We start from the raw sequence: 12,487 nt of genomic DNA, 5'->3' as shown, positions 1-12,487 counted from the left end.
TAAAATATTTTACAAAAGGAACGTATAAGATACATTTAGCTACGAAACTGGCTGGGTTTCTTAAGATGATACCAGTATTAGTTAGGAGATGTTTTGCAGGTTTTTCTCATGATGTACCTTTAAATAATTCAGTATACTTCATAAATAACAATGAGAAATTTCACAACTGCTTATTACATGCGTGATGTAGCACATCGAACAGGGTTTCCTCCTGCAGCGCTATAAATTTAGATGCCTTTGATTATTATACTGTTTTGCGAGACAGCGTGTGGGACCCATTTCACACCCAGTGAATGACGATGTTCTTCGTAATGAGACAGCAATGTAAATGATGTGTGTTAATTTTCCATTAATTGGCCACCAATCAAAAAATAAAGTGTGTTGTTGCCTGGTCTGTTATGTTCCCATACACAGTAGTCTAGTATATGTTCTGAATGAGCTGAAAGTCATACATGTTGTTTCTCCTCTCCGTCCCTCAATGGGCCGAGGTTACTGAACATGACACACACACACAATATTGTTTGTATTCCTAAAGATAGAAAATGACTGCTTTGAAATGTTATGAAAGACACAGTTGTTTTGCCCTCATCTCTTTCATTGTCTGCAGAAGATGAGCTCTGGACCTGTACAGGTGTAGGGTCTTAATTTGAGCCATTTTGCTACAGCTGGAAAAAAAAGAATCCTGAAGCAACAGGAAATGTGAATTATTATTTGGATATTTTTGTAGGAGTTTTTCGTAAGGGAAAATCAAATCAGAAATATTTAAGTGGAAATTACAACCTTCAGAAGCCTTTTAAAACCTCAAATACACTACAAGTTTGACATTTTCTGCATTTCAAGAAAGTTCTCCTGTAACAGGGTGATCAAATTAAGATCCTACAGCTGCCTTACAGGTTGAAAGAACCAGGGAACTTCATGTACTGTATGGAGATTACATGATGTACTTTATGTACAGTAGCTTATCTTTGTGTTGTTAATAGACCTTTCAATCACTTTCACGTCACTATAGCCTACCTATTGAGCTTTAAAGTGATGTTGTCTCAGTCGGTTTCACAATACATTAACAACGGCGCTGCTTCTCTGAAGTGTGCCTTTTGTTCTAGCTTCTCGGCAGCTAATCTTTGAATGTGGTCTGAGGGACCGAGGAGCACTATGTGTTTGTGTGTGATATTAGAATGCTCTATATTTGCTAGGCCCCGGTGGGAATTCATTGCAGATCACGTGTCAGCCCCTGTTGGGCGGGAATACGTTTAGCTGTCAGGGCGGCGGCGGCAACCTATTAAGGAGATGGCAGGAATCAGACATGCCGGATTACTGTTCATTGCACTTTTATGCAAACCCGTCGAACATCCCCCCTCCATACTAACAACAGCTACTTAGCTACATGGTGTGGCTGGGAAAAGCAGAAGTTTTAGACTAATTTTACAGCACCCTGGACAGTTTTACTAAACTATAAAAAGGAATTGAATGATTACAAAGCCTTGTCCTTCTTAATGTTAACTGCTAGCATGCTGATGTTGTACAATGTCAGTTCTGGTCAGGGATTTGTAGGCTAACAGATAGCTAACACAGCTTTTGAAATAAACCTTCACAGTTTATTGAGAGCATAAATCAGTGTGTGAATATCCCTTTTTTAGCCTAATACTTTCGGTCCTTTTTATCGACATAAGAAATCATGGATGTGCATAGGCCTCTCTGAGATTTCTCTCTGAGACCTGATTGATGTGGCCCATAGAAGGGACTACCCTGCCAAAAGGAGAGGTGTGTTAGTGTACCACCCTACCCACTGTCCTCTGGGGCATCGGGGTGTTGTTGCTGTGGAAACGCTGGGTCTTTATCTCCCTTCATAGAGATTGTCAGAGGTCAGCAGAGACTACACTATTCAGAGGGTTCTTTAATTGGTGTTTACCTTACACACACACACACGTTTTGTTCTTCTATCCTCGGGGGACCTAAAATTGATTTCTATTCAAAATCCTATTTAACCTAAGCCTAACCCATAACCTTAAACCTAACCACTAACCCCTAATTCTAACCCTAAACCTAACCCCTAAGCTCATGGGGTCATTGGAAATGTCCCCAGGAGGGAGAATTTTCCTTGTTTCACTGTTCTTGTGGGAACTTTTGTGGATTTTAGGTCCCCACAAGGATAGAAAAACCAACCACCACGCACACTAGTTTATACTAAATGTCTATTACACTTTCCAAATTGAGTGTGCTGTTGACATGTACAATACAACACAATTCTGTTAGTATGCCCCCCAGGGATAGACTGCTATTGCCAGAGCACAACAGTAATGGATGGTGTCAAGGGGGCAGAAAGCTATTTTCTTAGGGATGGGGCACAGGCTGGCAGAGGAAAATATCTTTCACCCCTCCTTTTTTCCCCAAAATATACTCTCCCGCAATGCAATCTCTATAGACTCGGGAGAAGTAACTATGGCTCCGGAGAAGAAGGCTGACGTTTTACGTGTCCCTAACCGATTGTGTTTTTTTGTTCATTTATTTGCGTTGTTTGTAACTCATTTTGTACATAATGTTGCCGCTACGTCTCTTATGACCGAAAATAACTTTTGGACATCAGGACTGCGATTACTCACCACGGACTGTCAGAATATTTTTTTTCCTTTAAAGATTCTGACGAGCCCGACCCGAGTGATATACTGCTTTCTCGGGAACAGGCCCAGATCCCCGTGATTTGCGTGAAGAGGAGGCAGAGAAAAGGGGGCCAGAGGGCGGGCTGCCTTCTGAGAATTTGTAGGCGATCGAATAAACCCCCACTTCTGCTAGCTAACGTGCAATCTTTGGATAATAAAATTTATGATCTACCCGGAAGATTAAACTACCAACAGGACATTCAAAACTGTAATATCTTATGTTTCACGGAGTCGTGGCTGAACGACGACACCATCAACATACAGCTGGCTGGTTATACACTGCACCGGCAGGATAGAACAGCAGCGTCTGGTAAGACAAGGGGTGGCGGACTATGTATTTTTGTAAATAACAGCTGGTGCACGATATCTGAATCAAATCCAATTTTATTTGTCACATACACATGGTTAGCAGATGTTAATACGAGTGTAGAGAAATGCTTGTGCTTCTAGTTCCGACCATGCAGTAATATCGAACAAGTAATCTAACAATTTCACAACAACTACCTTATACACACACAAGTGTAAAGGAATGAATAAGAATATGTACATAAAAATACATGGATGAGCGATGGCCGAACGGCATAGGCAAGATGCAGTAGATGGTATAGAGTACAGTATATACATATGATATGAGTAATGTAGGGTATGTAAACATTATATAAAGTGACATTGTTTAAAGTGGCTAGTGATACATCTATTACATCCCATTTTTAATTATTAAAGTGGCTAGAGATTTGAGTCAGTATGTTGGCAGCAGCCACTCAATGTTAGTGATGGCTGTTTAACAGTCTGATGGCCTTGAGATAAGATGTTTTTTAGTCTCTCGGTCCCAGCTTTGATGCACCTGTAATGACCTCGCCTTCTGGATGATAGCGGGGTGAACAGGCAGTGGCTCGGGTGGTTGTTGTCCTTGATGATCTTTTTGGCCTTCCTGCGACATCAGGTAGTGTAGGTGTCCTGGAGGGCAGGTAGTTTGCCCCCGGTGATGCGTTGTGCAGACCTCACTACCCTCTGGAGAGCCTTACGGTTGTGGGCGAAGCAGGTGCCGTACCAGGCGGTGATACAGCCCGACAGGATGCTCTCGATTGTGCATCTGTAAAAGTTTGTGAGTGTTTTTGGTGACAAGCCAAATTTCTTCAGCCTCCTGAGGTTGAAGAGGCGGTGCTGCGCCTTCTTCATCACGCTGTCTGTGTGGGTGGACCATTTCAGTTTGTCCGTTATGTGTATGCCGAAGAACTTAACTTTCCACCTTCTCCACTACTGTCCCGTCTGTGGATGGGGGGGGGGGGTGCTCCCTCTGCTGTTTCCTGAAGTCCATGATCATCTCCTTTATTTTGTTGACGTTGAGTGTGAGGTTATTTTCCTGACACCACACTCCGAGGGCCCTCACCACCTCCCTGGAGGCCGTCTCATCGTTGTTGGTAATCAAGCCTACCACTGTAGTGTCGTCTGCAAACTTGATGATTGAGTTGGAGGCATGCATGGCCAAGCAGTCATGGGTGAACACGGAGTACAGGAGAGGGCTGAGTACACACCCTTGTGGGGCCCAGTGTTGAGGATCAGCGGGGTGGAGATGTTGTTTCCTACCCTCACCACCTGGGAGCGGCCTGTCAGGCAGTCCAGGACCCAGTTGCACAGGGCGGGGTCGAGACCCAGGGTCTCGAGCTTAATGGTTTGGAGGGTACTATGGTGTTAAATGCTGAGCTGTAGTCGATGAACAGCATTCTTACATAGGTATTCCTCTTGTCCAGATGGGTTAGGGCAGTGTGATTGCGATTGCATTGTCTGTGGACCTATTGGGGCAGTAAGCAAATTGGAGTGGGTCTAGGGTGTCAGGTAGGGTGGAGGTGATATGGCCCTTGACTAGTCTCTCAAAGCACTTCATGATGATGGAAGTGAGTGCTACTTCTTGGGAACAGGAACAATGGAGGCCCTCTTGAAGCATGTGGGAACAGCAGACTGGGATGTCCGTAAACACACCAGCCAGCTGGTCAGTCTGGGCCGGCAGCCTTGCGAGGGTTAACACGTTTAAATGTTGCTCGCCTGAGGTAGAGTATCTCATGATAAGCTGTAGACCACACTGTCTACCTAGAGAGTTTTCATCTGTATTTTTCGTAGCTGTTTACATACCACCACAGACTGGCCACAGACACCACAGTCTGGCACTAAGACAGCATTGGCGGTGTCAAAGGAAGGCCCTAAAAATGGTCAAAGACACCAGCAACCCTACTGCACGGCAAGCGGTACCGGAGCGCCAAGTCTAGGTCCAAAGAGGCTTCTAAACAGCTTCTACCCCCAAGCCATAAGACTCCTGAACATCTAATAAAATGGCTACCCAAACTATTTGTATTGCCCCTTTCCCCCTCTTTTACACCACTGCTACTCTCTGTTGTTACTGCATTGTAAGTAAGGTCTACCTGTTGTATTTGGCGTATGTGACTAATACAATTTGATTTGATTTAAATTGCAAGAGGATTAGATTCACGGAAGGAAATGTGGAGTGAGATGTATCTGATTTTTCACCTAAGCTGCTTATTGGGTCGTTCATCCATATTCGAACCCCATTACTTTTCCCACATTTTGTTACATTACAGCCTTATTCTAAAACGGATTAAATTATTACTTTTTTTTCATCAATCTACACACAATTCCCCATAATATCAAAGGGAACCTGTGGTATATTCAATTAATTGGACATGATTTGGAAAGGCAAACACCTGTCTCTATAAGGTCCCACAGTTGACAGTGTCAGAGCAAAAACCAAGCCATGAGGTCGAAGGAATTGTCCGTAGAGCTCTGAAATAGGTAATACTCCTAAGTATTCAGACCCTTTACTCAGCACTTTGTTGAAGCACCTTTGACAGCGATTACAGTCTTGAGTCTTCTTGGGTATGACGCTACGAGCTTGGCACACCTGTATTTGGGGAGTTTCTCCCATTCTTCTCTGCAGATCCTTTCAAGCTCTGTCAGGTTGGATGGTGAGCTTTGCTGCACAGCTATTTTCAGGTCTCTCCAGGGATGGTAAATAGGGTTCAAGTCCGGGCTCTGGCTCGGCCACTCAAGGACATTCAGAAACTTGTCGTTGTTCTGTTGGAAAGTGAACCTTCACCCCAGTCTGAGGTCCTCAGCGCTCTGGAGCAGGTTTTCATCAAGGATCTCTCTGTATTTTGCTCTGTTCATCTTTCCCGCAATCCCGACTAGTCTCCCAGTCCCTGCAGCTGATAAACACCCCCACAGCATGATGCCGCCACCATCTTTAAAAAAAAATGTAACCTTAAGAGTGGCTTCCGTCTGGCCATTGTACCATAAAGGCCTGATTGGTGGAGTGCTGCGGAGATGGTTGTCCTTCTGGAAGGTTCTCCCATCTCCACAGAGGAACTCTAGAGCTCTGTCAGAGTGAGTGACCATTGCTCAGATTGGCTGGGCGGCCAGTTCTAGGAAGGGTCTTGTTAGTTTAAAACTATATATATCTTCTGTATACCACCCCTACCTTGTCACAACACAACTGATTAGTTCAAACGCATTAAGAAGGAAAGAAATAGCACAAATTAACTTTTAACAAGGCACACCTGTTAATTGAAATGCATTCTAGGTGACTACCTCATGAAGCTGATTAAGAGAATGCCAAGCGTGTGCAAAGCTGTCATCAAGGCAAAGGGTTGCTATTTGAAGAATCTCAAATGTAAAATATATTTAGATTTGTTTAATACTTTTTTGGTTACTACATGATTCTATGTGGGTTATTTCATAGTTTTGATGTCTTCACTATTATTCTGCAATGTAGAAAATAGTAAAAATAAAGGGAAACCCTTTAATGAGCAGGTGTGTCCAAACTTTTGACTGGTACTGTGTATTTACCCCAAAATGTGTGGGGTATTGGAAATGATGGAAGGTACAGTCTATCCGCAATATTAAAGCTGATCTACCCCTACATCTTTTTGTTTAAAAGCCTAGTCCATGGATGGGCAACTTTGATGGGGGTGGGGGCCTCAAAAACATCTGCATACCCACATCCATACACACACATGCAGTCAGAGGTTCATTTCCTGCAATTCTACAACCATCGCCATGAAGAGTGGAGAAAATGTTGCAGTTTTAAAGCAAGTTTGCTGCAATTCTACACATTTCACCATGGGGCGGAGAGAAGATTTTGTGTGCTACCACACTCCCTCCAGCAGTGTTATGTCAATCTAATTTCCTGAGCATTGCACAGCGTTGGTGCATGGTGGCCCTGGCCAACTGCTGACACTGGTGTGATTAGCCACCCTGCTCTGGCATGATACGCTGTGGCACCATGGAGCTCTGGCCTAGAGCCAACACTCCACCGAGGAAGGGAGAGGGGTGGGTAGAGATGGGGAGGGGCATTGGAGGTAGAGGGCTGGAGCAGTGTGAAAGGGGGCAGGGGTATGGCAGACAGCAAGCAAGAGAAAGGAGAGAGTAGAAACTCTGAGGATAACAGAAACAGATGAAGATAGAGAGGACCAGGGGAATGGAGTCAGGGTGATAGAGAGGACCAGGGAAATGGAGTCAGGGGGATAGAGAGGACCAGGGAAATGGAGTCAGGGGGATAGAGAGGACCAGGGAAATGGAGTCAGGGGGTTAGGCAGGACCAGGGAAATGGAGTCAGGGTGATATAGAGGACCAGGGAAATGGAGTCAAGGGGATAGAGAGGACCAGGAGAGTAATGGATGTGAAATAAAAAGGTTTCAGACTGGAGTTGAAGACTCAATCAATATCAATATTCTTCTCACTGTACGCACGCGCACATACATTTGTTTAACTATCTTTGTGGAGACCAAACAATTGATTCCCATTAAAATTCCTATTTTCCCTTAACCTAAACCTAACCTAACCTCTAAGCCTAAAAAAGCATTTTTGTCCCCACTTGTCAGTATTGTCCTTGTTTTACTATCCTTGTGAGGACTTCTGGTCCCCATAAGGATAGTAACCCCCCCCCCCCCCCCCACACACACACACACACACACACACACACACACACACACACACACACACACACACACACACACACACACACACACAGGGTTCTAAGGGCAGACAAACAGTGTCCTGGCTGACTGTGACTTTTCAAAGCAAAATGACTGATGGTGTCCACAGTGTATTTTCAGAAGAAAGGCCATCCTGGCTCGGCGTCTGCTACTTTGCCCTGCTCTTAACCACTCAACCATGCGTGTCCATTCACCACAGGGGGAGAAAATAACCCAATTTTCTGGCCTCTGGGCTGGCAAACCACTTTATTTGGACTACTTTTCAGACCTAAAAAGAACTCTAAGGTCTGGTAGCCTTTTCATACCTCTGAGCCGAGCCAACTTATACTGGGCTGGCTGGTTATACATTCAACCGTATACCACTTTTCACACTACTGAGTTGAGACGAGCCGTGCTGATCTGATCTGGTTACACATCCACCATATACTCTTTTCACAGAAAGGAAAGGACAATGTAAATAAGAAATATCTGAGCCAGTAAACGGGGCGTTTAGGGTCGGATTCAGAAGTTCAAAAGTAGTTCTAAAATGGTATCTGTAGAGGAGTGTTATTCAGCATTGTCCGCTGATCACTTTACCACATAGCGCTAATGAAATGGATATTCAATTCATTTTTGTTTATATAGAACATTTAGGTTCTCACTGGGATTTCTTTGTATTTTTTGTTTCAGGTGTTTGCTCCCCTGTTGAGGCGTTATGCTGAACTGGAGGAGAGAGTGCTCCAGGAATCAAAGCAGTGACTGAACACTGGCAATTATTTCAATCAGCACATTTCTCCATGGTCTGATGAGCAAATAAGAAGGACTTGCAAACCTGTGCCTTACACGTAATTCCAACCTCTTTAGTTTGACTTTGTAAAACACCTTAAATATTATTTTTTTACAGGTAATTTTTCATGAATGTATCTGCAAGTGACACGACCCTCTTCAATTTGTTTAGTTGTGATGACACTAAGAAAGCCTCATTTTCTTTGCATTCTTCGCTTCTGTCTAATTGTGTATTCAGCAACCAATCTCTGTTGTCATGCCATGATCATTTCAATGGGCATTTAGATAGTCAAACAAGTATTTTTGGAAGTATGAAAGTTCCATAAGGGAATTGTCTTCTCACTCAGAAATAAACTGAATAATGTTGTTCTCATGGGAATTCTGAAAGATCTACAGTATTATGAGTATTATGAATATTCAGTGATCTACTGTGCTGATGCCCTCAAATTTCTTCAAACAATAAAATATATTGAACTTTTCATGACAACCCATGTCATTACTGTGATTAATCACATTGGTGAAGGTGACTGAGACAGTCTTTTCTTACAATGAGATATTTGTATCTGTTTCTCCTTTGCTGATGTTCTGACTGGGGCTGTGTCCTACTGGTCTATTAATACCCAGCATTCCTAGCAGCGCATACACACACACACACAGGCCCCACGATTTCCACTCCCAATCAATTGTTCATTATTCTCCTCCAGTCCAACCAACATCTGTGCGCTTAAATGATCTCCATAGTTGTGTTCATTAGGCAACAAACTATAATACCATCGGTATTTTGACAAACATACTTTTAGATCAGTTAGATTGTGTTAGGGAGGGAACACACTCAATATACCTTAAAATGACTAAAACCAACTGGAAACTGTATAGAAATGAGAATGGACCTACATTCATACAATCTCTTTACTGTGTCCAGCTGGATAATAATCACAGAAATGAAAGCTAGACAGTGGAGAGCATCGAAAATTCCAAAAACTATGGATATGTGGCCCCAAAGGCAAAATGACTTTGACACTCCTATTCTAGATGGCAAACATATAGGATGTTGAGGCGAATGGTTCTCTTGTCACTTTTTGTTTTGGCACGTTACACTGTCAACGTGACAACGTTCCCTTTTTGATCAACCTCCAGAGGATCTGAATTTGAGGGTGAACGTGACACTGTGCTGGGTGTAACCGGGGGGGGGGGTGACAAGTGACGAGAAATTTCTCCTTTATTGTTGGGAGGCACAAACGCAAAGGAAAACCTTGCTAGTGGTCTGTGGGCCTGCGATCATCCACAAAAGAAAGAATAAATTTACTATTTATAGGAATAATCCTAAGAGTAATGTAGGGCACACATATACATCCGAGATGGCATAGCAGTCAGACGTCCTTTGTCCTCGTCTTGTCGTGTCCCGTATATATATATATATATTTACAACTTTCTTCGCATACCTTTTTATATATATTTTTTTTCTTTTCCATAAACTCAACTTCAAAACAGTCCTGCAACCCGCCTCACCAATTTATATATATATAAAAAAGAAAGTATTATTTACCTCAATCTGTAATCCTCCTTAGAAGCTAACCAGAAGCTGGCCAGAAGCTAACCAGCAGCAAACCAGAAGCTAATCAGAAGCTAGCCAGAAGCTAGTTAGCTTCTTTACTGGCTAATCGTTAGTATTCAGCTAACCACGGTTTGTGGTCATCAGATCTATCGCCAGTTTTGTACAGCGCGGCTCGGACGGGAACATACCGGACCTATTTTTCTCCCCATGTCCCCGGATTTCAACCGCCAGCTCTGGACATTTATACCTGGATCTCGCAGCTAGCTAGCTGCTATCCGTGTGATTATCGGCTTACGTCGATCCCGGAGCAAACATCAATTATTCCGGAGCTAGCCAGCAAAAGAGTTCCATCAGCCACTCCTGGGCTACAATCACCTATCCGGACCCATTTTACTGCCAACGCGGAGCCCCACCGGTCCTTCACAACTGGACTACCGATGTTATCTGCCCGAGGGAGTTATCCAGCTGGCTCCTCCGTCGTGACGTTACCTGAACGCCCATCTGCGGCCCTCTAATCGTTAGCTGATTTATCGGCTGCTATCTGAAGAGATCTATCGGACAATTTTTTCTATTTTTCTTGGGCCTCTATAACTATATCTATTTTTTTTTTTTGCGAATTGGATTGATCCCCTCTACCACACGGAACCCCACTAATCCTACCGACGGAAACGCACGAGGTGGATAAAAACAGACCTCCATCCTATGCTAGCTTGCTACCGATGGTCCGGCTAGCTGTCTGAATCGCCGTGACCCCAACCAACCTCACAACTCACTGAACCCTTTTGATCACTCGACTAAGCAGGCCTCTCTTTAATGTCAATATGCCTTGTCCATTGCTGTTCTGGTTAGTGTTTATTGGCTTGTTTCACTGTAGAGCCTCTAGTCCTGCTCACTATACCTTATCCAACCTATTAGTTCCACCACCCACACATGCGATGACATCTCCTGGTTTCAATGATGTTTCTAGAGACAATATATCTCTCATCATCACTCAATACCTAGGTTTACCTCCACTGTATTCACATCCTACCATACCTTTGTCTGTACATTATACATTGAAGCTATTTCATCGCCCCCAGAAACCTCCTTTTACTCTCTGTTCCCAGACGTTCTAGACGACCAATTCTCATTGCTTTTAGCTGTACCCTTATCCTACTCCTCCTCTTTTCCTCTGGTGATGTAGAGGTGAATCCAGGCCCTGCAGTGCCTAGCTCCACTCCTATTCCCCAGAGGCTCTCTTTTGATGACTTCTGTAACCGTAATAGCCTTGGCTTCATGCATGTTAACATTAGAAGCCTCCTCCCTAAGTTTGTTTTATTCACTGCTTTAGCACATTCTGCCAACCCGGATGTTCTAGCTGTGCCTGAATCCTGGCTTAGGAAGATCACCAAAAATTCTGAAATGTTCATCCCTAATTGCAACATTTTCAGACAAGATAGAACTGCCAAAGGGGGTAGAGTTGCAATATACTGCAAAGATGGCCTGCAGAGATCTGTCCTACTATCCAGGTCTGTACCCAAACAATTTGAACTTCTACTTTTAAAAATCCAACTCTAAAAACAAGTCTCTCACCGTTTCCGCCTGCTATAGACCTCCCTCTGCCCCCAGCTGTGCTCTGGACACCATATGTGAACTGATTGCCCCCCATCTATCTTCAGAGCTCGTGCCGCTAGGCGACCTAAACTGGAACATGCTTAACACCCCAACCATCCTACAATCTAAGCTTTGATGCCCTCAATCTCACACAAATTATCAATGAACCTACAAGGTACCTCCCCAAAGCCGTAAACACGGGCACCCTCATAGATATCATCCTAACCAACTTGCCCTCTAAATACACCTCTGCTGTCTTCAACCAAGATCTCAGCGATCACTGCCTCATTGCCTGCATCCATAATGGGTCAGCGGTCAAACGACCTCCACTCATCACTGTCAAACGCTCCCTGAAACACTTCAGCGAGCAGGCCTTTCTAATCGACCTAGCCGGGGTATCCTGTAAGGATATTGATCTCATCCCGTCAGTAGAGGATGCCTGTTTTTTTTAAATGCCTTCCTAGCCATCTTAAATAAGCATGCCCCATTCAATAAATGTAGAACCAGGAACAGATATAGCCCTTGGTTCTCCCCAGACCTGACTACCCTTAACCAACATAAAAACATCCTATGGCATTCTGCATTAGCATCTAACAGCCCCCGTGATATGCAGCTTTTCAAGGAAGCTAGAAACCAATATACACAGGCAGTTAGAAAAGCCAAGGTTAGCTTTTTCAAGCAGAAATTTGCTTCCTGCAACACTAACTCAGAAAAGTTCTGGGACACTGTAAAGTCCATGGAGAATAAGAGCACCTCCTCCCAGCTTCCCACTGCACTGAAGATAGTGTTTCCTGTCACCACTGATAAATGCACTATAATTGAGAATTTCAATAAGCATTTTTCTACGGCTGGCCATGCTTTCCACCTGGCTACCCCTACCCCGGTCAACAGCACTGCACCCCCCACAGCAA

General features: G+C 43.9%; 1 protein-coding gene across 3 annotated transcripts in view; it reads left to right on the top strand.

Annotated features, from left to right (window-relative positions):
• The window catches only part of LOC139367026 (xylulokinase homolog (H. influenzae)), a 60,082-nt gene extending 51,167 nt beyond the window's left edge, over positions 1-8,915 (top strand). For all 3 annotated transcript variants that reach the window (XM_071104913.1, XM_071104912.1, XM_071104914.1), the window contains one exon: positions 8,333-8,915. In XM_071104913.1, coding sequence (XP_070961014.1) covers positions 8,333-8,401 — 69 coding nt within the window. In that variant the 3' untranslated portion in view covers positions 8,402-8,915. The remainder of the gene's footprint in view (positions 1-8,332) is intronic.
• Positions 8,916-12,487: the final 3,572 nt, after the last annotated feature.

Source organism: Oncorhynchus clarkii, chromosome 15 (genome assembly GCF_045791955.1).
Source record: "Oncorhynchus clarkii lewisi isolate Uvic-CL-2024 chromosome 15, UVic_Ocla_1.0, whole genome shotgun sequence".
Lineage (NCBI taxonomy): Eukaryota > Metazoa > Chordata > Actinopteri > Salmoniformes > Salmonidae > Oncorhynchus > Oncorhynchus clarkii.
The sequence above is the reverse complement of the archived record's forward strand: the minus strand, read 5'-3'. Positions and strand labels throughout refer to the sequence as shown.